The 25,236-nt window shown below is 44.3% G+C and overlaps 1 protein-coding gene across 1 annotated transcript in view; it reads left to right on the top strand.

The window, feature by feature from the left end:
- The first annotated feature begins 381 nt into the window (after positions 1 to 381).
- Positions 382 to 25,236, top strand: part of LOC136841972 (beta-lactamase-like protein 2 homolog) — an 80,093-nt gene continuing 55,238 nt past the window's right edge. Inside the window, exons 1-4 of the mRNA XM_067109378.1 lie at positions 382 to 788; positions 5,747 to 5,909; positions 6,233 to 6,263; positions 6,728 to 6,881. Coding sequence (XP_066965479.1) covers positions 382 to 788; positions 5,747 to 5,909; positions 6,233 to 6,263; positions 6,728 to 6,881 — 755 coding nt within the window. The remainder of the gene's footprint in view (positions 789 to 5,746; positions 5,910 to 6,232; positions 6,264 to 6,727; positions 6,882 to 25,236) is intronic.

Raw genomic sequence — 25,236 nt, 5'->3', positions numbered from 1 at the left:
CACATCAGGAGGTGTATGTCTTGAGTATGTCAGTGAGGATTCGCCTAAGAGAGGTTGGCGCCGTAAAGATGTCTCGAGACCATTCAAAGAGGTCTAGGTTGGCATCTCCTTTGGCAGTTCCCAAGAAAAGAGTGGCGCTTCAAGATCAACCTCCTTCGTGTAGTTTTTGTGAGGAGCCGAATGTTTTTCACATTCCGTCGATTCGGGAGACGAGAGGCATGTGTTGGAAGCGCGGAGACGCTTGTGTAAGAAGAGAGTGGTGTTGTCTTCGCCTGTTGTTGCTGCTTCTGGCGTGATTGCTGCATCTAGCGCCATGCGCCATCCTTCGTTTCGCCTGGCTCATCGCGCCATACACGCCACGCTAACGATCCTCCTGGCGCCATGCGCCAAGCGCCAAAAATTGTTTCTCCTGGTGACTCTCGTCAAGCTCCAACTCCTGCGGTCACCGTGCCTCATTCAGTTCCGCATTCTCCTTCTTCTGCCTTGCCTCAAGATTTGTTTTTGGCGGAAATGAATAGGAAGCTTGATAGTATTCTTGGCTTTATGGAAAAAAGTGATCCTTCCTTGAACGAACTGCAAGTTGCTTCGATTTCAAGGGATGCTCCTTCATCGAATGTGCGGCTTCCTACGAGCGATCCTGTGCTGCATTCTCCTCGGAAGATGAATCTTCCTCCATCTAGATCCTTGGCTCTTTCTCCGATTTCTGGTGGTGATGTTGCTTCAGAATCGGAGGCGGAGGTACAACCAGAGAAAGAGAAGCCTGTATCGAGCTATAAGCAACTGCTTCAGTATTTTCTGGAGAATTTTCTGGATTCCTTTTCACCAGTATCTCCAGCTTCTCCGAATCTCAATACGCTCGTGATAATAGGACAGACACTTAGCTGGCTACCAAATTAGTTCTTTCTATTTCGGCCAAGAAAGGATTGAAGAAAATGGAGGAGTGGCTTGCAGAGAAGAGGAACAAGGGAAGACTGTGTTTTTTTCCCCTTCAAAATTGTCGTCTCGTCCTGTGGTGTTGGGTGAGAGACTGGAGAATCTTTCTCGTTGGGAGTAGCTGCCTCCTCCCAAGGAGATTTCTCTAGTTTGGTAGATTCGGCCAGGAGGTCGGCTCTTAATTCAGCCAAAGTATTCTTTCCACATCAGAATTTGATCACCTCTGCAAGAATGCTTTTAAGATTTTGGTAGTTATAAGTTTCCTCGATTGGTCGGTTGGAGCTCTTGGGAAACTAAAAGCTTGCGCCCTTCAGGACGATCAGTTCGCTTCCTGTCCGACGTGTTAGCTTGCATCGACAGGAGCATTAGAGATGCGGCTATGGAACTCTCTTCTGTGATTACGATGGGAATTCTCAAGAAATGTGAGCTATGGTGTTCTTTCACCACTAAAGGAGTCTCTCGGTCCCAGAAGTCAGCTTTGTTGTTTGCTCCTTTAGATAGGAAACATCTTTTCCCGAGGGAAATAGTATCTGAGATCGCTTCTCCGACTCTTCAACAGAAGGCAACTCAAGACTTGCTGGCACAGTCCACCAAGAAGCCTAAACCGTTGCCTTCAACAGTTGCTCGCCTGACAACGCCGACGGAAAAATCTCAAGGTCGGCCCTTTCGTGGAAGAGCCCCTGCTAAATCGTTTCCCAGATCAAGAGGAGAGGTTGTTTTGTACCTAAAGCGATCAAACCCTCCGACAAGAAGTGAGAGCGCCTCCCTTCATTCACCAGTAGAAGCCAGACTGTCAGCTTTCTAGACAGTCTGGGAAGAAAGGGAACAGAACCTGGACAGTCTCGGTTTTAAAGGAAGGCTATTCAGTTCCATTCTTGAGGACCCTCCTTTGTCCAGGGAACCAGTGGTCTTAATGGCTTATTCTCTAGACTCAGAGAAATGTTGTGCTCTAGAGAAAGAGGTGTCAGCTTTGCTAGAGAAAGAAGCAATAGAGAAAGTTCTCCCCCCTTTCTCCCCAGGATTTTACAATCGTCTCTTTGTAGTACCAAAGGCGTCAGGAGGCTGGAGGCCAGTTCTAGACGTGAGCGCTTTGAACCTGTTTGTCAGAAGACAAAGTTTGTGATGGAAACCACTCAATCAATGCTGTCATCCCTTCTTCCAGGAGATTGGATGGTATCCATCGACCTCCAGGATGCGTATTTCCACATCCCGATCCATCCTGCTTCGAGGAAGTTCCTTCGCTTTGTGTTCAAAGGCGAAGTGTTTCAGTTCAGGGCAATGTGCTTCGGCCTCTCGACGGCCCCCCAGGTATTCACCAGAGTTTTGTCATCAGTGGCGAAGTGGCTACATCTGTTGGGGATCAGAACAGTTTTTTATTTAGACGATTGGCTCCTGCGTGCTCAACGAAGGAAAGGTGTGTGAAGGATTTGGTAAAGACTCTTCATCTAACCGAAGAACTGGGACTACTGGTAAATTGGCAGAAGTCACATCTGGTGCCATCTCAAGAATTAGTCTATTTGGGAGTTCAGATGAACTCAGTAGTTTTTCAAGCTTCTCTGTCGATGGAGAGGGTAGAGTCAGTGCCTGTTGAAAGTGCTAGATTTTCTGAAGAAGACCCAGTGCTCGGCCAACGAGTGGATGAGCCTTCTGGGGAAGTTGTCTTCCGCAGAACTGTTTGTGAGTTTGGGAGACTACATCTAAGGCCCCTTCAGTTCTTTTTAAGAGAAGTCTGGGACAGGAAGAAGAGCCCGGACTCGTTTTTTTTTTTCAAATCTCAGAGGAGATAAAGGCAGACCTCAGTTGGTGGAACTCTCCAGAGAAACTTCAGGAAGGAATTTCACTGTTCCCAAAGAACCCCAACCTCATCTTGTGTGCAGACGCTTTCAGATCTAGGATAGGGAGCCACGTTAGGCAAGTTGGAAACAGCAGGCCGATGGAAGGGAGAACAACTTGGTGGCACATCAATCTGAAGGAATTAAAGGCCATTCATTTAGCCCTTTTAGAATTTTCGAAGGTGGTAAGGAACCAGGCAGTGATTGTCCAATCAGACAATACAACAGCTCTCGCATACATAAAAAAGCAAGGAGGAACCCACTCATTCTTGCTATACCTGGTAGCGAGAGATCTTCTGTTATGGCGAAAACAACCAAACGGCGTTGATGACAAGGTTCATTCCAGGGAAGCTCAATGTGAGGGCAGACAAGCTAAGCAGGAGCTTTCAAGTACTCTCAACAGAGTGGATCTTAAATCAAGTTTGCCTCCAACTGTGGAATCTATGGGGTCGTCCTCTCATAGATCTGTTTGCCACCAAGAAGACAACTCAACTGCCTCTTTTTGCTCTCCAGTGCCGGACGAGGGGGCAGTCTTAGTGGATGCAATGCTGATGGACTGGTCAGGTCTGGACCTTTACGCCTTTCCTCCGTTCAAGATGTTGAGAGCAGTTCTAACAAAAATGTTGTCCCACAAGGACGGGCGAATGACACTGGTTGCTCCGTTTTGGCCAGCAAGGAATGGTTCCCGGACTTGATAAGTCTTCTCGTAGACTTCCAGAGGCTTTTACCACCGAGAGTAGATCTACTCAGACAGCCTCACTTCCGAAGATTTCACGGAGGTCCATCTGCTCTTCAGCTAACTGCGTTCAGACTGTCGAACGTTGCCTCAGAGCTAGAGGTTTTTCGAGGAAGGTCTCTAGAGCCATCGCTAGAGCTGCAGACAGTCCTCCCACAGCAGTTCATCAAGCTAAGTGGTCAGTCTTCAGAGAGTGGTGTAGGAAGACTGGCACATCATCTTCTAAGACCACTTTAGAAGAGATAGCAGACTTCCTCCTGTATCTGAGTGTGGATAGGAAGCTGTCTTCGTCTTCGATCAAGGGCTACAGAGCAATGCTTTTGACAGTCTTTAGGCATAAGGGCCTGGATATTTCAAATGATAAGGACCTGTCAGATCTTATCAGATCGTTTGAAGCATCCAAGAATTCCAGAGAGATTGGTTTCCTGGAATTTAGATGTGGTCTTGAAATGGCTTGTGGGCAGTAAGTTTGAGCCATTATCGTCTTGCTCTTTCAGAGACCTTACGAGGAAGACAATCTTCTTGGTAGCTTTGGCTACAGCAAGGAGAGTCAGTGAGTTGCACGCCCTAGATAAGAGAATTGGGTTTTCTAGGAGTAAGGCAGTCTGTTCTTCATTGTTGAGTTTCTTGGCAAAGAATGAGACACCGTCTAAGCCTTGGCCGAGATCCTTTTCAATCCCTGGTCTCTCAGATTTGGTGGGACCAGATGAAGAAGAAAGACTTTTGTGCCCAGTAAGAGCATTAAAAGTATATATCGAAAGGACTCAAGCAGTGAGAGGTCTCTCCTAATCTTTGGTGTTCTGTGAGGATCCGAGTAGGCCTCTTTCGAAGAATGCTCTTTCCTTCTTTATGAGAGACCTGATTGTAGAAGCTCATAACCAGGTAGAAGATGTGCAGCTTCAAATTTCTAAAGTTAAAGCACATGAGGTGAGAGCGGTCTCAACCTCTTTGGCATATAGGAGGAATCTTTCCTTAGATTCAATTATTCAAGCCACATTTTGGAAATGTAGGTCAGTGTTAACTGCATTCTCATTATTTGAGAGAGATTGAGACAATATATGATGGATGCAGTACGTTGGGACCGTTTTGTGGTGACTGGCACGGTGTTGGGTAAGGGAATAAAGGAAGTCGATCCTTCCTTGTGATGCTTTCTCTTGCTTAAGGTTAGCGTTGTTGTTTTCTGGGATGTCTGGGGTACATTGTGACTAGGAGTACCCAACAGTCTTACATATTGGGTAATATTTTTAAGGTACAGGTTATTGGTGACACACCTCTTTTTTTTTTTTTTCGGTTGATTCGTTCTATGTGAAAAGTGTACTGCGCCTGGGCAGGGGCATTTATTTGGTTGGTTATCATGCATAGTCCACGGTGAGCCCTCAACTGGCATGTAGCCCTCAGCACTTAACCCTCAGGTCTATATACCTAGTTGGTGCAAGTTGAGGATAGCAGATTAAGAGGCAGTATCCATCAAATCAGCTACCTCAACAGGTAAGGAACCATCATTGTGTTTTTATTTTCACAATTGTCTAGACTTTTTCATATTAGCTGCCATGGCCCACCTCCATCAAGGTGCCAATCAGCTATATATATAATTACCAGGTAAGTTATATGTACAAAAATGTATTTTTATAATAAAATGAGGTTTTGTACATACTTACCTGGTAATTATATAATCAAAGCCCACCCTCCTCCCCTCTCATGGGCAGGTATGGCATAAACATATGAAGAGTTTGGGTTATGGTTCCTCTCACTCACCTGTAGAAGCGGTGGGAAGGGGTGTCACGTGACCATTCATTAGCGCTGTAAGATTTTCAATTTTTCTGCCATGACGTCAGAGAGTACAGCTATATATATAATTACCAGGTAAGTATGTACAAAACCTCATTTTATTATAAAAATACATTTTCATATATACTTACCAAATAATTACATGATCAGAGCCCTCCCTCTACCCCTCTCATGGACATAGAACATAAACGAATTGAACTCTTTAGCTACATTGTACCTATTCTCCCCGAAAGTGGGCGGGACATTATACCTACCCAAAAAAACAAAGAGTGCTACCAAGAATTGTGAATTTTGAGCTGCCATGTAAAGTAGAAACTACAGCTATGTAATTATTTGGCAAGTATATATATAAAACTTTATTTTATTATAAAAATGTCATTTTTGTGTACCAGACTTAGGAAAATGTAACAGACTTTTGCCATATTTATTGTGCAATTATCGCATTTTTTTTTTTCAGCCGACTCTTGTTCGATGCTGGAGAACTGGTTGGAAATAAAGAGTACATATCACAGTTAATACAAGTATTGAAACAAAACAATGCGTCTTTTGGAAAAAATAATTTCTCACTGCACCATGATCATATTGGTGGTTTTAGAGGATGTTCTGAAATGCTCAAGAAGGTAAGGATGTGTGTGATCTAAGTTAGTTCTCATTTCATACTTTTAGATATTAGTACAGTAGTTTAAATAAAGTGTAGCCTACTTGAACGAGACTGTGGTGTCACATTTGTAGATCATCATGGAGCTTGCCGTTAAGATTGGGTCATAAATGAAAGGTGAAAGTTAAAACTTAATACAAGTAGGTGCATTGATGAAAGGAATCTTTTTCATAATGGTCATAGATATATAAAAGGTTGCCTTTCATGTCTATATATTGCTGAGATATACAAAAAGAGGTTGCCTTTCATGCGTATATATTGCTGATGTATTCATATGAATTACAGACTGTATCTTTACAAGTCTTTACCAGTCTTTGTGAGTAGACCTGTTCTTTCAATGAGAGATACCACATTCTCACTGTGCTCTATAAATATTTGCTTGGTATCTATCAATAGTGAATATACAGCCAATTTGAAAAGTTTTTTGACTTACTAGTCATTAGTTGCACTATGTAGATAGTCATTAGTTTCACCATAGAGTATATGTAGTTTCCTAGTGCTGGCATACTTTTAAAAATGCCTGTGTCAGGTCACTGCTTATCGGTAACATTAATGTTACAAGAGAAGTATTTTACTTCACTATTATACAGGTAAGGGTAGGCCTATCCAGATTCTTTGTGAAAAAGCAAAGTTGTTTACTTTTCATAAAAGTTAATACTGTATTCTTACTAAAATATAGATCAAACACAAATGGAGATGAGAATGCAAAAAAGTTATGTACTTTATAAAAATACTGTATATCAGTGAGTTGTGTCCATAATTTCTTGTGATGTAATACAGTAGATGATAGTTATCAGAAAATCGATATTGCAGATATCCCTAGTGTTCATAAATTTCCTCGAAATGATGCTGAAGATGATCCTTTGCCCGATGTAGTAGAACTGCAGTCGCTCACTCATCAACAGGAACTGGAAGTTGAAGGAGCAACTGTGAGGTAATTTGGTTTCATTGTTCTTTCTATAAGTACCTTTGTTAGTAGATAATATCATTCTTAAGTATATGGTGTAAATGCCCCATAGTACAGTACAGTTATCTTATCTAGCAACCTAGAAAGATGCAGTTAGGAAAGTTGTTCCATGGATGAAAGTATTTTCAAATTGTTTTCTGGTAGCCACTTGCCTGCTGGTAGGGGGCAACCCCCTCTCTTACTACATTTATTTGTTCTTTTGGAAATATAACACATCATCATTTATGTATGATATCCTCAGAGTGACTTGGAGTGTTCATTGAGCTTGGTAACAAAGTCATTAACTGGTGGGTTTTAGGGGGTGAATGGGGAAATACTCCTTACTCACCTTGTCTCTAGTCACTTTTATATAAGTAACTTACCAAATAATTACATAGCGGTACAGTAATAACCCCGTATTCGCGGGGGATGCATACCGCCCCCCCCCCAAATAGCTAAAATCCATGAATACTTAAAACCCCTCTAAAAACACTTAGAACTGCCTGTTTTGATAGTTTAAACACAAAAAAAAAACCCTAAAAAAATGCTCATACCTGAGTATTTTAATAGTTTTATCACAAAAAGTGCATTTAGTCTTGAAAATATGAAAATACAGTAATTAGTGAATATTTCCTAGTGAAAAATACCGCAAATGGGCGAATTTTCCACGAATAATGGGTAGATATGTTCCACAGAGAAATCCATGAATACATGAGTCCGTGAACAGTGAGACCGCGAATACGGGGGGTTTACTGTAGTTTCTACTTTACGAGGCAGCTCAAAATTAGAAAGTCGCAGTAGCACTCTTTTGTTTTGGGTGCAGGTATACTGCCCTGCCCACTTTTGGGGAAGAATAGGTACAAAGTAGCTAAAGAGCTCAATTCGTTTCTGCTGACTAATGACTGAACACTAGTTATTAGCAGCTCTTGATTGGTTTTCGCTGGATGGTGGGAGATCGTCTTTGATGAAGCACTCTTTGCTTTTGGTAGCGCAGCTATTTAGCTTAGCTAGAATTTTGGATTATTTCTTCAATTGTGACTTGTCTGATTGGAATTTTGACTTATTATGTCTGACTCTAGTTTGTCTAGCATTAGGTATTGCAGCAAAGGCTGCAAAACTAGACTCACTTCTGCAAAATATGACTCATATACCATTTGTTCTCTGGAATTGAATTGTGACGAATGTAAGGACTGGGAGAAGGGTAAATGGAAGACTTTACAGACACACTTAGACAAATTGCAGCGTGACCGAATTAGAAAAGCTACAGCTAGGGTCGAAGCTAAGGCTTCCGCTAGTACACATTGTTCTCCAGGAGTTGATATTGATGTTATGCCTATCCCTTCAACCCCTTTGACAGCTTTTCCCCCATTTCTAGTCCTCCAGCTTTTCCTGTCACTCCATTACCTAGCTCTCATTCTGCTGAACCCAATGCCATTGCCAGCTTAGAAGCACAGGTAGATCAGAAATTTATTTTACTTGTGAATACTGTTTCCCAGATTGGGAACTCTGTGAAGGTCCTGATGGACAAATTTAATAGTGTAGTGTCAAGTGAAGTGTCAGTGAGGGGGGCAGCTGTTTGTCCCACCGTTGCTCCTAGACCAATATCCTTGCCAAACTCCCCTTGCTCACCCGAGAGGAAGCAAACTGGTAGTCCAGGGAGGTCGGTGGGGTTTGTCCACGAGCACCCGTCGCCTCATCCGAGCCTGTTGTCCGCCAGTCCCAGGCTGCGGAAGAATGCCATTGGAAAGGTGTTTGAATGGATGTACATGCCCTATCTTCAAGTGATTCAGATTCTCCCACATCAAAGAAACGCAGTGACTGTTTTGTGAAAGTTTCTAGGCCATTGAAAAGGCCGGGCACTTCCTTGGATTCAGATTTGCCCCCATCTTGTAAGCGAGCTGTAGAGAGACAACGTAGCTCTCTCTCCCTTCTTGTAGTTTTTGGGAGTCACCAGCGAGAGATTCTCGCTCCCATTCAGGTGCGAAAGTACATTCCAACCCCAAAAGAGTGTGTGCCAGTCCAGCTTATCGGCGCCAAGAGTACGAGCACCCAGTGTACGTTAGTGGTGTGCATAACCGCCAACTTGAAGATCGTTCGGTGTCCAAGCTATCATCTCTAGAGCGCCAAGTGTCCGAGCGCCCATCGTATGAGCGCACTTCATCTGAGCGCCCATCACATGAGCACACAGTTTCCGCCTTTCCAGTTTGTGGGCGCCCAGATTCCGAGATAGAAGAGCCCATGCATGACCGCTGGAGTGTGAACGTCAGATCGCCAAGCGCCCAGGTGCCGAGCGCCCATCCTTGGGGGGCCAAGTGTCCGTGAAGAATGGAGCCACTTCCAAGGAGTCAGTGGGTGCCCAATGTCAGTGCGTCCAGTTGCTGTAGGCGCCTCTCTCAAAGTCCACCCTACTTCCAATATCTTCATGACCCCGCAAGGAGAATTTCCAGTATCTGATGCTTCAAGAGAATTTCTATCTGTTGCTCAAGATCCTTCGTTGGCGCCGCTTCAACTTTGGCTTGATAAAGTGTTGAGCCTTCTTCAAAAGCCAACACCGGTAGTGCAAGAGACTGTGGAACCCCCATGATCACCCACTTTGTCCGTTGAGGAACCTGTAGAAGAGGAGCAACCTGCATCTAATTACTCGGCACTGCTCAGGTTTTCCTGGTCTGTTACCCGTTGTTCTTTTCTCCAGCCAACCCTTTATTGCCAGGGTTGGCCTTCTTGATGCAACAACCATCAGGTACCGCCAGACTTCCACGTATGGTTTTATCTTCGTCGTCGAAGAAAGCTTTCGGCCACATGGATGCCTGGTTAGCAGAGAAGAGGGAAGTCGGGAAGGCAGTGTTCTGTTCGCCTCCCTCTCATTTGATAAGGCAGAAGTATCTGTCTTATGCAACTGGAGAAGCTCTGTTGGGAGTTTCTGCCTCCTCTCAAGGGAACTTCTCCAGCATCATAGATGCTTCTTGTCGTTCTGCTTTCTCGTCGGCCAGAATTCTCTTCACAGCCTTGGAATTATACCATTTGCTTGAAAACATCTGTAAAGTCTTCGAGGTCTTTAGTTTTCTGGATTGGACGGTGGGGGCCCTAGCCAAGAAAATAGAAGACTGATCGTCCCTTCAAGAGAACTTCGCATCGGATTGGCTGGGAGTACTGGTGTGCGCTGATAGAACTGTAAGAGATGGAGCACTAGAGCTAGCGACCATCTTCTCAACAGGAGTCTTCAAGAAATGAAATTTGTGGTGCTCGTTCACGGCAAAGGAAGTCACCCCATCGCAGCATTCTTCTCTTCTTTAGTCTGTTCCTCCAGGAAGAAGTGACTCAGGACCTCCTCACTCAATCCACCAAAGGACTAAGTTTCCTACAGAGGCTTCCACAGCTATTAGAACATTGTCACCCTTGCAGCAACAGCCCTTTGAAGTTCTAGAGGTCATTTCCAGTCCTGACCTAGAGCCAGCCTCCGAACTTCCAGACCAACCAGGAAACCCATTAACAAGCCAGCACCTCGAAAACGAGTTGTCCATCCTCTGTGTTCCAGTGGGAGCAAGACTTTCCCATTTCTGGACAGAACAGCCCTTTCGAAGTTCAGAGGTCATTTCCAGTCCTGACCTAGAAGCCAGCCTCGAACTTCCAGACCAACCAGGAAACCCATTAACAAAAAATGAGTTGTCCATCCTCTGTGTTCCAGTGGGAGCAAGACTTTCCCATTTCTGGACAGAACAGCCCTTTCAAAGTTCTAGAGGTCATTTCCAGTCCTGACCTAGAGCCAGCCTCCGAACTTCCAGACCAACCAGGAAACCCATTAACAAGCCAGCACCTCGAAAATGAGTTGTCCGTCCTCCGTGTTCCAATGGGAGCAAGACTCTCCCATTTCTGGACAGAATGGGAAAAGAAGAATGTGGAGCCGTGGGTGCTGAAGGTATTGAAAGAAGGTTATGTTATCCCTTTCAGGGAGAAACCTCCCTTAGTAACCTCTCCCATCAGTGTAACAGCCTACTCGGTAGACCCAGAGAGGTTTTCGGCCCCATCTCGGGAAGTGTTGGCCCTACTAGAAAAGAAAGCTGTGGAAGTAGTTGAGGATGTAAACACGGAGGGGTTTTACAACCGCCTCTCCATGGTGCCCAAGTCATCTGGAGGATGGAGACCTGTCCTGGACGTCAGTGCCCTGAACCTCTTTGTTCAAAAAACGAAGTTCAAACTTCCACATTCTAGTTCACCCGGACAAGATTCGTGTTCCAGGACAGAGTCTTCCAGTTGCAGGCACTTTGCTTGGACTCTCCATGGCCCCTCAAGTTTTTGCCGGGTACTCGCTCCCCTAGCAAAATGGCTATATCTTATGGGATAAACATCTCTCTGTACCTGGATGATTGGCTTCTATGTTTCCCCTCGAGATCTCAGTGCACGGAGGACCTGCAGAAAACTCTTCGTCTTGCTCAAGATTTAGGCCTTTTAATAAACTTCAAGAAGTCACAGCTAGTCCCGACTCAGTCTGTTCTATATTTGGGGATAGTGATAGACTCTCTGAGTTTTCGGGCTTTACCATCCCAACAAAGGATCCTAAATTGCCGCAGGAAAGTCCAGGACTTCGTAACTCACCCCCCCTGTTCAGCCAACACATGGTTGAGTCTTCTGGGAACCCTCTCTTCCATAGAGAAGTTCGTTCTGTTAGGCAGGCTACACACAAGAGTACTGCAATTTGTTCCGACACGATACAGTATACAAACCGTCAGTCCTTTACATTAGGAATTACTTACGGTGAAACTGGACATGGCCATTAAACTCTTGAACAAGGTGGTTAGGCAGCAACTACCACCAGGTAGGCGGGATTACCCACCTGCCCGGATGTAAACATTCCAGTTTTCTTTCATCCGTCATGCATTGCAGACATGTTCTCGGATCTCTTTGCCTGACTGTTGTTAAGCTCTTTATTATCCCAGTGGGATCTTCCTGTATTTTTGTGTATATAGTGCATGTGTTTGACATTTATTAATACAAACCCACAATTTGTGATAGCCTTGCATAAGCCGTTGTTCCCTTGCGTCTATGTCTCGGGTTTGACGGCCAAGGGTGTATATAGAGGGGCATAACCAAGTGGTAATGCTTCTCTTCCAGTAGCCCTTTATTTAGATCCTGAAGGTGTTCCCCTGTACGTTCGGAGATATTTGTTCGGACGTAATATCTTTGCTCCCCTACATTGATCGGGACGTAAGAGTTCGCTTCCCTTCTTGGGATCCTGCCCTCTGTGTACAAGGGCATGACTACTTCCTTCCTACTTGTGCTGAGTGTTGTTTTGCCGCCTGCGCTATGAGAGTTGCGGGAGGGGAGGTTGCAGGCGCTGTTGGTAAGTTCTGCTTCCACGGCGCCCTTGGTGGTCTCCCCTCCTTCCTTCTTTCTCCCTATAAGCTCGTCGGGCGAAGACCGCAAGGGGGGCAGCCGCAGGTGGTTGGGCGACCTCTTCTAAGGGGCCTCCTCTCGCTGTGTAAGGCAGTTCCCCTCGTAGCGAGAGGAGTCTCCCTCTACTAATCATCTTTGCTTTTCTTTCAGGTTGACAGTGAGCATCACAGGCACAGCGGTAGTTGGCTGGATATCTCAGGGGATATCTTGCATGAAGGGGTCCCAATGTTCATTCAGTGTTGCTTCGGAATGGACCACAGTACCTGGTTGGAATGGTATAGTTCCACGTTGGGATCATTTCTACTCTGTTCCGCCGATGCGGATCGATCACTGCCATTGCTGACCTTCGTGCATGCTGTGGCACTGCCTTTGGCGCATCTGTGGTTCATCTGCTCCTGCTGTTTCCTGTGTTATGCTTCTGTTAACTCGATGACAGTCTTTGGGCGGCCCTTCCTGGTCTCCTGCCGCAGCCGTCCTGATCGTTCCTGTCACTGCTGGTGACTTTCATGTGATGTTCCTGGCCGTTGCTGTAGCTCCTGCCTTCCGAACCACTTCCTTAGCCCCTGCATCGGCTGCCCTGATTGTGCCTGCTGTTTCTCCTGGTGGTGGGTCCTGGGCGTTTCCGTTGTGTTCCTGCCTAGCTGCCCTGGAGGTTCTGATGTCATGCCATCCTGTAGATGATGTTGGGGTGAAGGTGAAGGAAGTCGCCCTGTGGAAGTGATGTTCCTGGCCGTTGCAGTAGCTTCTGCCTTCAAACTGCTTCCGTGGCTCCGCATCGCCGTCTATCCTGATCGTGCCTGCTGCTTCCCCTGGTGGAACCGTGTCCTGGGCGCTTCCGTTGTGTTCCTGCCTAGCTGCCCTGGAGGTTATAATCTTTTTGTGTCCACCATCCTGTAGAAGATGTCAGAATGAAGGTGAAGGAAGTTGCCCTGTGGAAGTAGCTGCCGTCTTCTTCAGCACCTTCAATTTTGTCTTTGCTGCCTCTTCCTTCCTCTCCCAAAGTTTGAGGGTCTCAGGAACCAGACAGACCTCCGTCGGCCAAAAAGAGAGGAAGGCTGCTTCTTTCCCTTGATGCCCTTGGACATCTAGGGACTGCCTCCTTCCAAAGAGGCAGTGGGTCTCTCGTTAGCTCTTCCCAACCTTCGGGTTAGGAAACTGATTCACCTACCCCTGGGTTTTGTGTTTCGGGAGCCGTGGGCGCGCAGACCTCGGTTTGCAATCCTGTTCCCAGTCCTAGGGGTTCTGCCTCTAAGACGGGGGGCTGCTTTGGGCGCTCGTTCGCGAGCCGCTCCGAGTGCTCGAGATTCGATGAAATATCGAGTATCCCAATCTGGTCTGGAGAGTACTCTCCCCGGCCCAGTTCAGTAGCAGTGCGAGAGAAAGGGCCAAGGCACCCAGGTGTCTCAGCTCTTCCTGCCAGCACCACAAGTGCTCCCCGAGTGCTTACCAGTGCTCGGTTGGGTTCCCAGCCTGGTGTCTCAATCCTATCGGCTGGAACACCAGAAGAAGCAGGGAAGTGATTCCCTTCTGGAGTCCTGTGGGACTTCTAAGGGACTGACTCTCTTCTGGGAGACAAGTTTCTCTTGTTGGCTCTTCCCACCCGAGGTGGGAACCAATTTGCATTCTCCTGTGGGGACTTGCGTTTCAGGGGCTGAGAGAGCGCGACCTCTCAAGGCCATGCCCTCACTGCCAGTCTTAGAAGTCTGCGTCTAAGATTGGTTCTGTGCCTGGCTCTTTTTATTTCTTTGGAAACCGAAAGCAGCTGCTCTCGATTTTTGGGAGTCTTTTAGGTTGCTCGAATTCTCGAACCACGATACTGCCCACCAGCTGCTTTGGTTGCTTGGCTGGGTTTCATCCTTGTGTCTTGAACCTTAGGGTTTGAGCATGCAGGATAGCAGACACAGAATTCCCCTTTGAACCTTCTCGAGGGGCCTCGGCCTCAAAGGATTTTAGAGTTCGGGAAACTAGCACTAGTTCACGTCAGACAAGTTCCAACGCCTGTCCAGTTCCGATTGTGTTCGCGTGATTGGCTCGGCTTGCTCACCCTGCCCAGCCCCTGGTTGCGCTTGCGAGACTGGCTCGGCGCCCGCCTGCCTCCCAGTCCACCGCATACCACCCAGCCTGGATCGCGGTTGCATGATTGGCTTGGTTTGGTGCAGTTCGGCTGAGGCCCACTCGGTTTTTCAAATCAGGTTCTCGGCTTCGATGGAACTTTCTGCTCTTCCCAGGAAAGCGCTTTGCCACAGCACAAGTGCTCTTCTTCCCCATGTGGCAGTAATCTCCTTTGGTTGATTATTACTCACAGTCCGCCTCTCCTGCTGGTCTTACTGGCAGGACAGGTAGGAGGTACTCTTTCTCCTCACATTTTCTCTTTTCCTCTCGGTTGTTCCAAGAGGTGTGAGATGGGCAGAGAGAGCTCTGACAAATTTGTCTTTGGAGTTCAGCTGCCTGGCGTGCTTTGGGTGTCGGTCCCCCGATTGTCTCATAGTACAACAAGGTAGCCGGGGAGGGTTTCTTGGGATCTGTCAAGGTCTCCCTCCAAGGAGAAAGGTACAGGAGTTTCACGCTTCGGAAGAAGGGATGAGACATATGTAGGGAGGAGAGTGGTGCAGATGGAGGTGCCTGGTGGGAGAGCAAGAGGAAGACCAAAGCGAAGATGGATGGATGTAGTTAGAGAAGATCTGAGAGACAAACAATTGTCTGAGGACGATGTGTTTGACCGAGTCAGGTGGAGGAAAGCTGTCAGAGACTTCAACCCCACATAGAAGTGGGAAAAGATGCAGAGAAAGAAGAAGATTTAAGTACATACGGCACTGTACTGAAGTTGTGAATTGTAGTGTTTTCCCTGTTCTTTGAAAAGAAAATGGGACAGCCTCAATACTCCATGAGAGAAAATGGCTCTGATTTTTTATGATAAAAACATGATATACTAATTTTCAAATATTCATATTAAATCAAACACAGCATAATATAATGTATTTAAGTACATACTGAACTCTGTGAATTCCTAGTGTTTTCCCTGTTCTGTAAAAAAGAAAATGGGACAGCCTCAATACTCTGTGAGAGAAAATGGCTCTGATTGAATGTAAGGGGACTTGAGTTTAGCTTTCACACTTATCTGTAAGCCATATATTTTTAAGGGTAATGTTGTAAGATGACTTTGAAATGTTAAGGTGTTGTAGGATGATAGTTTAGTATATTTGGTGTAGGAGCTTAGTTAAGGTAAACTTTGGTCTTTGAACCATTAAATAGGCAGTTATAAGCATTTTAGGAGGCTGTCAAGTATTCATGGATTTTAGCTATTCACGGGGGTTGTGGTACCTAGCTCCGTGAATACTGTGGGTATACTGTATATAGATATATTTTTATATTAATGTATATATATACCTGTATATATTGTCACGAAGTGATCAAGCACCTGGTTATTACACAAATAATAAGACCAAAAAGTTACCTCACTTCGACCAGATACATGAAGCCTCATAACAAAAATATTAAGACTGAATACTCTAAAGGTACAGTGATCCCATAAAACTTACTTATCACTTGAGAAAATCAATCTAACTTTATCAAGTTATGGGTAAGGTAACAGCTAACAAGCTATAAACAGACTAGTGGAAAATGGGCATCACTTCAACAAACTCTGTAATTGTTTCTCTGGTTCTATTTCACCTAGATAAGTCTCAGGTGAACAAACAGATATATCACTTACCTTGTACACATTCATTAATTTCTCTAATCACTGGTGGTCAAAATGAAACACTGTGCTTTTAAAACTTTAAACAGGCAAATTTATTTCTAAGTTCAAAGGTTATATGCAGAGTTCACAATCTCAAAAAGATTTACTGTTATCTGATAACAGTGTAAGATTTAAGTATTTCTTAATCAAGATTAATTCACAAAACTTTAATTTACTAAGTAAGCAATTTGGTTAAGATTCAAACCATTAACTTTCACTCAAGTTTTAAACATATACCTGATTAATCAAACCCAACACAAGTGTTCACTAAAACATCAATAAATGGAAGTCAATACAAGTACTCACTGAAATCTCAATAATAAGTATGCACTGACAAAATGTTAAGCAATCACCAACACAAAACTTTGGAAAACACTAATTATAAAGTTAGAGTAATATAATAACACAGACATATAAGAATGAAATATGCAAAAATGGAACTATACCAACAACCATTTCACTAAGATAAAAATATGTTCAAAGATTATATCAATCTTTCAAAAGATTACCTTCACTTTTAAAAAAGGTTAAACTCACGTCTTCCTAAGACTTTCTCAAAGACAACACTGCGAAGTCACAGTGATATACACAATGATATATAATTAGCAGCAAGACACATTAGAATTCACTAAAAGAGATATTATCCACCTCTTATCAAAATAATAATTCTCTTTTACCAAGAACATCACTTTAACTCTTAACATAATAAAAACCAGTAAACATCACATTACCTTTTACAAGTGGTACACCATTGTATACTTTACACAATGCTTGCACAGTATAAATACCTTAGATCACTCTTACAAAATGTATACACTTCGTGGGGGAATTTAACAAAACTTGTACAAAATGGGAGAGCAACCAGTATAACACCCTTATACATGAATGGTAATTGAGAGAGAGAGAGAGAGAAAGAGAGGACCTTTATCCCAGCAACCCTGTTCCTAACTAACTGTTTCTGATTCAGTACTCCTCTTTTTATCTTCAAGCCCTCCCAGAATACCCAAAGAATACACACAGAGAATTCTAAGACTCAGAAGGAAATATGCCAGAGCTCTTATCAATGATTGACACCATCCGCTCACTCAAAACACCTGGATAAACAGAAAGAAGCGATTTTGGACCAAATTCTTGGTCGGCTGTCAGCATGTCAACTTCAGCTACCTCTGTTCCTCATCCCATTACTCAGATTATGGAAACATATAATAAGCATAGGGAAAGATAATAATTTCAGAATAGGCACACAGAACAAATATGTAACAAGCAATTTGCCGATAGCTGTCAACTCATCAACGATAACCAAAGAGACCCTTGCCTTTCTCCAAACACTTGTGTCAATACAGGATGTGGGTAATCGATAATGGTTCAAAAATATCTCTTCCTCTCTACAGCACGCTAAGAATTCGAGTCCACAAAACTTTAATATACTGCACAATATATTAAACAAATGGAAAAAAAACATATCAAAACATATTTCAGAATCACATGATATACAATTTATCTGTAAGAAAAAGGCATTTTAAAATCATATCATCACATCTCACAACTGACGAATCTGCAAGCAAAACATCAAAATTTTTACAGAGACACATTTCACACTTGTAGAATGGTTTTATATATTACAACACATAATTATATATATACAGTATATATATATATATATGTAAAGTCACCACATCGGCGCCAGGATAGTGTTTTGTGGCGCCATTAATTAAGTCTCCGCTGAGCTTGTTTTCTTTGGTGACTTCCCATTTTCTTCAAGCTCAATTAGTCACGCCTAAAACGTGCCAGGTCACGCATTTTAATCATTTTTACTTTATGCGTATTTATACAAATGTCACATTGTGTATCACATGTTTCTTCATTCACAGGCATCAAGACTGTATCCATGTTGTAGTTCTGTATGTTTTGTATTGTAATTTGTACTCGTTCACTGTATATTATTGTTTATTTTTTCGACCTCAGGTCACAGTCAATTCCATTGTCTCGCGGGCGGCGTCAGTCGGCGCTATATAAACTGCCTGGATCTGTAATAAAGTAGCAGTAACTTTTACCTGCTCGTTTCTTTGACACCTTACAGTGGTGACCCGGAGTATCCCGGAGCCATTAGCGGACTCAAGGCGACTTAGTCTTGGCTCAGGATTTCTCCAAAACGCTCTTAAGCGGCCTAAACACGGCGCTGTAACCAGCGTTTGAGCGTGCTGACTCTCGTCGGCGTACCCCACCAGCGTCACTAGCGGAACCACTGGCGCTCTTAAAGTCAAATCTTGGCGTAAAGTACCCCACTCCAGTAAGGGTCAAAGGAAGCGAGCATGGACGCGGATATCCCCTCCTTCATGCAGTTAAAGCGGACCCTGGACTCGGAGGTTTACCTACCTCCCATCACACCCGCGCCCGCCTTGGACTTTGCCTGAGGCCCTCCGCAACTCCCACCAGCGCCCCGAACACACGGCGGCGGGCAATTCCTTTTGTCGCGGGCGCCCTCACCGTAAAGCTGCCGTTTACGCAGGGGAACCCATCGATGTGGCTGCGCGGGGTGGAAGCCACTTCAGAATCGCGGACCTGACGGACGAAATCCTACAGGCCGACACAGTGCTCAACGCCCTTCCGGAGGGCGTGTACAGAAAACTCATCTCGCGGTACCGAAACACACACCCTCACATACAGCACCACAAAAAGTTCCTCCTCGAAGCTTGCTCCTGCCCATCGCTGGCGGGCCGCCCGTGCTATCGACCTTGCCATAAATCCACGCCACGACCTCAATTCCAAGAGGCGGCAGGGCATGGTCGTAGCTCTCCTGTCACTACCAGACTTGGGTGGCACAAAAAGCGGCAGGAGATAAACTTCAGGGAAATCTACCTTCGCCAACTCCTCCCGGGTTCTGGCAATCAGATCGCTCACCCCTACACCATGCCTGTCGAGGACCTCATAGACGGCGCAACACTCTCACAGACTCCGTCAAGGCTTCACAGCGGCTAAAACCGGTACACAGCCGGTCAGCTCCGTCCAGCCTGAAGAGGACGTCGAGAGCAGCCCGTCAACGCCATCGCCAACAGGCGTCCACGAACCACAGCAGATGGAGGTCCCCGGGCTATGTAAGCTACCACAAGTGGTTCGGAAAGGACGCCGAAACTGCCTGCCGCCCTGCTCGTTCACCTGTTCAAAAGCGGGGGGTGGCGTCGGCCAGCAGGACAGGCCGCCATGGCAGCCGAAAGAACCCAGGGCCTCAAAAACAATAGGTTTTTACGTCCGCGACACCGTCTCCGGCAGGATGATGCTGGTCGACACAGGAGTAAAAATCGGTCTTCCCAGCATCCAGAGGACCGCAGCCAGACACCCAGACCCGGCCGCTTTCTGGCGGCCGCCAACGGAACCCCATAAAGGTTCTCCTACGGCACCAGGCTCCTGTCGATCTCCATCCTTGGCCAGAGTTACTCCTGGGACTTCATCGTCGCGGACGTAGGAACCCCACTCCTGGGGCCGATTTTCTGGCGCACTTCAGCCTGCTAGTCGGCGTGGGCGCAAGGCTCCTTGAAGATAACGGAGGGCCTCCCGCCTGTGAGGCTGCTGGTTGGGCGGTCCCTTCCTGGGGCAGTATGGCGCCTGCGGGGTGAGGGCGTGCTGGAGTGCGCCAAGGGCGGAAGTGCTGCGTCGCTGCGGGACTCTCCGACAGGAAGGCGGGCTTTAACCGGTCTATGAGAAACCCAGTCGTCCTTGCCTGGGAGTGCCAGCTGGGAAGCCTTGCTGTTCCGTTCCAGCACGGAAGGATCCCCTGTAGGGCCTTAGTTAGTGGTGGACTCTCCGGCGTCGACTCTGGCGGAAGACGTGGGTGGCGGATGACAGCTGTGGCGGCATGAAGGTGGTTGCTTTGTCGATGTATGGCGCCTGCAGGTTTTATCTTAACTTGCCGGCCACGTCTTGAGCCTCTGCAGTGATGGGAGTGGCGTTCATAGTTCCACGAGCTCTAAGGCATACGAGGAGTTCCCCATAGGTTTGTTCAGCTGCGGATGGGGTGCCGTCGGCTCTGGGGCTGTCCTCATAAGGCGAGGAGGACCCACGGCAGCTGATGTTTCCAGCTCGGCGGTGCAGCGGGCCCATGAGGGATGACTTTGGGACCTGTGGAACGTTCGACCAGGCCGTTGGCGCTGGGTTGCTGCGCTGTGGTGGTGTGGTGCGTGGTTTCCCAGCAGTTGAGCCAGGCAGACCACAACTCGGAGAGGAAAGCGGGGCCTGTCGGTTGTGATGTGGTCCAGGTGGAAATCCAAGGTTAGAGCATATTATCAATTGTATCAAAGTTTAGAAACAAAAGAAGGTATAGGAAAGATTGTCAGGTTAGCCAGAAGTCAATACAAAAGCACAGTGTACTTAACACACTTAAAAAAAGCAGGAAGCAGATGGAAAAGCGAAATGAACAGAAGGGGACATTATTGAGATGCATGGAATATTTTGAAAAACTACTAAGTAAAGAAAATGAAAAATTCTTAGGGGAGATGGAAGTCCAAATTTTGGAATGGTTAATGAGGTAATGAGTGGAGAGGTAAAGGAAGCTCTGAGAAAGATGAAAAGTTTTAAAGTTGCCAGACTTACCTGTTGAGACACTGAAGACACCGGGCATAGAGGAAATAGATATAATTAGCAAACTAACAAAGAAAATTATAAAAAATGTGATTATACTAGAAAAATGGGGAGAAAGCACACTGGTACTGATTTTTAAAGATGTGCAAAGTTGCCAGAACACTAGTGGAATTAAATTAAGGGCCTATACCCAGAAAATATATGAAAAAATTATAAATCAAAGCCTCAGACAGGAGGCCAGGATCAGAAGACTTCAGATAGGCTGTATGACAGGTATTGGTACAATTGATGGAATATCATCCTTATTCCAGGCAATGGAGAAGAACAGAGAAAAGCAGAGGGCTCTGCATATAGTTTTTATCAGTGTATAAAAAGTAAATGGTAGAGACCTAGACAGGCAGCATGGAGAAGTTTGAGGGAGAGAAGCACCAGAAAAATGTAAGTGATTATTGGAATGTGTAGAAGTGTAGAAATCACCGTAAGGATGACTAGCAGCTTCCAGGTCAAGGTAGGATTGCACCAGGGATCAGCACCAAGTTAGAGAGAAAGTTAGGTAGGTGGAGTTAGACATTAGACATATGGGGATGAAGACTGAATATATGACAGATGGGCTGGATGGTGACCAGCAAACCATGATTAAGTTGGGAGAAGTAAACATTGATATAATTTATGTTTCAGTATTTTTGTTCGATAATAGATGCAGTGGGTGATATGGATGGAGTGTAACTATTAAATTCAAGACAGGTAGAAAAATTGTAGGGGTATAGCAGGTGTACTCTGCAACAAGAAAGTCCCTATTAGGCTGAAGGCGAGGCACATAGGGTGGTGGTAAGACCTGCTCTGTTGTATTGGTTAGAAGTGGTATCACTAATGAAAATAGAACAAAATAAGTTAGACGTGGCAGAAATGAGGATGCTTAGATGGATGAATGGAGGGACAAAATGAGATAAGATAAGCAATGCATGCATCAAGGGCTCAGCCAGTCATTTAGTGTGAAAGAAAGTCAAAGAGGCAAGATTGAAATGGCGTAGGCACCTGATGAGGAGTGACACATTGCAGGAGAGATCCTGGTAAAGGAAGTACTTGGGACACAAAGTAGAGGTCAAGAAGGCATGAGATACGAAGTAGTAGGTGAAGGAGAGAGGATACAAGGTAGGAGCACATGGAAAAGGGCCATTAAAATGATGACCCCAACTGTGGATTAAACTGGGAAAAAGAAGAGCTTCCCATAAGTTATGTCCTGAACATGTGGATTGCTCTTGCTGCAAATATTAATTGTAACCTCGAGATCGAGGTTGATGATGATGACACCACCTTGACTGCCTTTTCATGCTCCTGGATGATGACCGGGCTGCTGTTAACACAAGCAAAATATGTAAGTGAGAGGCAAGTTACATTGATGGTTTAAAAGAAAGTGAAGAAAACATATGTATGAGTTAGAGACAGAATAGAGGGACTATCTTAAAGGGACAAGTTAAAAGGATATATGAGTGGCGCAGTGTAATAAGGTGCCAAGCGCCGTTTTTAAAAAATGATAAAAACGCATTTAAAGTTTGCCAACTATGAAAACGCTTATATAAAAGAAAAACCAGCCAAACGATTTCTATGAATCATACCTCATTTTAAAGGAAATTTATTCGCCTATTACATATGCAAGAAATCATTATAGTATGTTTTGTCATTTAGCGGCCACAACCACAAAAAGTGAGGTAATGTAAGATTGTAAAGTGTTAATGAACACAATGAAAATGTTTTCACGGCAATTAAAGCATGTTTTTGTGAAAACAACCTAAAATATTTATCCTAATAATGCTCTAAAATTATTATTATAACATATCTGAGTAAAATTTCCATGAAAATATTATAAAACAAAAACATCCTCCTACATCCACAACGCACCTCCACTGGTTGCCGCTTGCCTCCTTTTTATGACCAGTCTTATGATGTAGCAGTGAGAACTTTAGCTAAGGGCGAAATTTCCTTTGTTTTGCATGGATTTTCAGAACCTTTTGCCAGTAACATAAGGGGACAAAAGTGTGTGTACAGGATAGTGCTTTACTTTAGCTTTCGCTCACAATAAAAAAACCAGTTCGACGCGGTGTCGATTGGAACTTTGTTATTTGCGCGCGCCCTCATATATAAAGTAAGTGAAGTATATATTATGTGAAACATTCGAGAAAATATGAGATAAGAGAGGATGTTACAAGGCTATTTGTTTCAGCAGGGCTACAATCATCGCCTTTTTTATTAGGAATATCCTTCATCTAGAGCTGGAATAATTTTTAAGTCTTGGTAACAAGGCAGCTAACTAGTGGAGATGGGAGGTGAGAGGTGGGGGTATCCCTCACTCGCCCAGCCTTCCATTTTTGTGTCCCTTGGTCACGTGGTCACATCGGGCCTGTGAGTGACCATGTGGTCATTTAATGTTTCCCTTGTAGTTGGACCCACATGAGTTTTGTTTATTCTGTAGGGCAGAATAAAAAAACTCTTTTAACTATTAAACGCCGAGCCTCTATTTAAAAAACATCTCCCGTATGCGGCGTTCAGGGAGTTAAGCGCCAGCGGAAAAAGTTTTTAAAAAATCACAGCACGCTTAGTTTTTAAGATTAAGAGTTCATTTTTGGCTTCTTTTTTTTTGTCATTGCCTGAAGTTTAGTATGCAACCATCAGAAATGAAAAAAATATCATCATAGATAAATATTGAAATATATGACAGCGCAAAAAAATTTGTCATATATAATTTTATACAAATCGCGCTATGAGCAAAAGCGGTTAAAGCTAATGGGTTATTTTTTTCTTTGTATTGTACACTAAATTGCGATGATTTTGGTATATAACAAATTGTAAAACAATCAAAGCAACACAGAGAAAATATCATCACAAAATGATGCATGAATTTGTAACGTGCGGACGTAAAAAAATGTTTTTTTCAAAAATTCACCATAAATCGAAATATTGTGCTAGAGACTTCCCGTTTGTTGACAAATGAAGCTAATTGATTGAATATTACTAGACTGTAAGTGTTTTAGCTTATAATTGCAGTTTTCTACCATTTCGGTCGAGTTAAAGTTGACCGAAAGTCGAATTTTTTCTATTTATCATGATTTATATGAAAATATTTCAAAACTGATAAAAGCTACAACCATGAGTTATTTTTTGTTGTATTGTACATGAAATTGCACACATTTTCATATATAAGTTTATGTAACGACTAATATAAAACGGTGCAAACATTACGACAACGTGTGAAAGAATTTCTGAGATGTTTGGCCGAGTTACACATGGCGTAAGGAAAATGTTTTTTCAAAATTCCCCATAAATCGAAATATTGTGCTAGAGACTTCCAATTTATTGCACAATGAAGGTAAATGATTGAATATTACTAGAATGTAAGAGTTTTAGCTTACAATTGCGTTTTTTCGACCATTTCGGTCGAGTTAAAGTTGACTGAAGGTTGAAATTTTGGCAGTTATCGTGATTTATGTGAAAATATTTCAAAATTGATAAAAGCTACAACCATGAGCTATTTTCTGTTGTATTCTACATGAAATTGCGCACATTTTCATATATAAAAGTTTATGTAACGACTAATGTAAAACGATGCAAACATTACGACAACGCGACAAAAGAATTTCTGAGATGTTGGCGAGTTACGCGGCGCAGAGCGTAAGGAAAAAGTTTTTTTTCATAAATTCACCATAAATCGAAATATTGTGCTAGAGACTTCCAGTTTATTGCAAAATGAAGGTACATGATTGAATATTACTAGAATGTAAGAGTTTTAGCGTATAATTACGTTTTTACCATTTCGGTCGAGTTAAAGTTGACCGAAGGTTGAAATTTTAAACATCTAACTTACCTGGTAGTTATATATATAGCTTAAGTCCCTGACGTCACGGCAGAATTTCAAAAAACTCGCGGCAATCGCCGATCGGTGAGTCAGGTGAACCACCTGCGCGCCCTCTACCCAGGTACCTGGAACCATTCCAACTATTCCTCAGATCTTCCTGCCGCTGTGTCGGTAACATCGATGGAATTTCGCTCGTAGCCTGTGTTTTTCGCAACTTATTTTGGTGAAGTACACTTTGGCTTGGCTTTCGCTTGTTCGCTTTTTGGATTTCTTATAACGTATCTGACTTCATCGAGTGTGAAAATGTGTGTGTGGGGATGCAAGCGGCTTGCTAAAGTCTCCTTGGATCCCCACTTAGTATGTCTGAAGAACGGGAATGAAAGACCGGCTCAGAAGAGCCAAGAGTACTGTTTCTCACTCTTCTTGATATAACCAGGAATAGTTAATTCTTTTCCCCTTGCTAACTAGCCTATTGATCCTTCTCCCGTAGTGGTAGTCTCTGAACCCCTTACTGAAACAGGTAAAGGACCCAATACTTAATGATTTGTTGGCTGCCATTCAGACCCTGGCCCAACAGGTAAAATCCCTCTCAGAAGACAGGGATAATATGTGATCGATAATAAGAGATCTAAAAATACAAGTGTTAATATGTTGTTAGTGCAAGTGCAGTGGAGGGTGCGACCGCTCGGTCCTGTTGTGCTCTAGTCCTAGACCTCTTCCAAGCTCACCAACCCCTGTGAGAAGGAAAGTCGACAGGCGAAGGGAGGCAAGAGGCTTTAGCTACCGAG

This window comes from Macrobrachium rosenbergii, chromosome 9 (genome assembly GCF_040412425.1).
Source record: "Macrobrachium rosenbergii isolate ZJJX-2024 chromosome 9, ASM4041242v1, whole genome shotgun sequence".
Lineage (NCBI taxonomy): Eukaryota > Metazoa > Arthropoda > Malacostraca > Decapoda > Palaemonidae > Macrobrachium > Macrobrachium rosenbergii.
The sequence above is the reverse complement of the archived record's forward strand: the minus strand, read 5'-3'. Positions and strand labels throughout refer to the sequence as shown.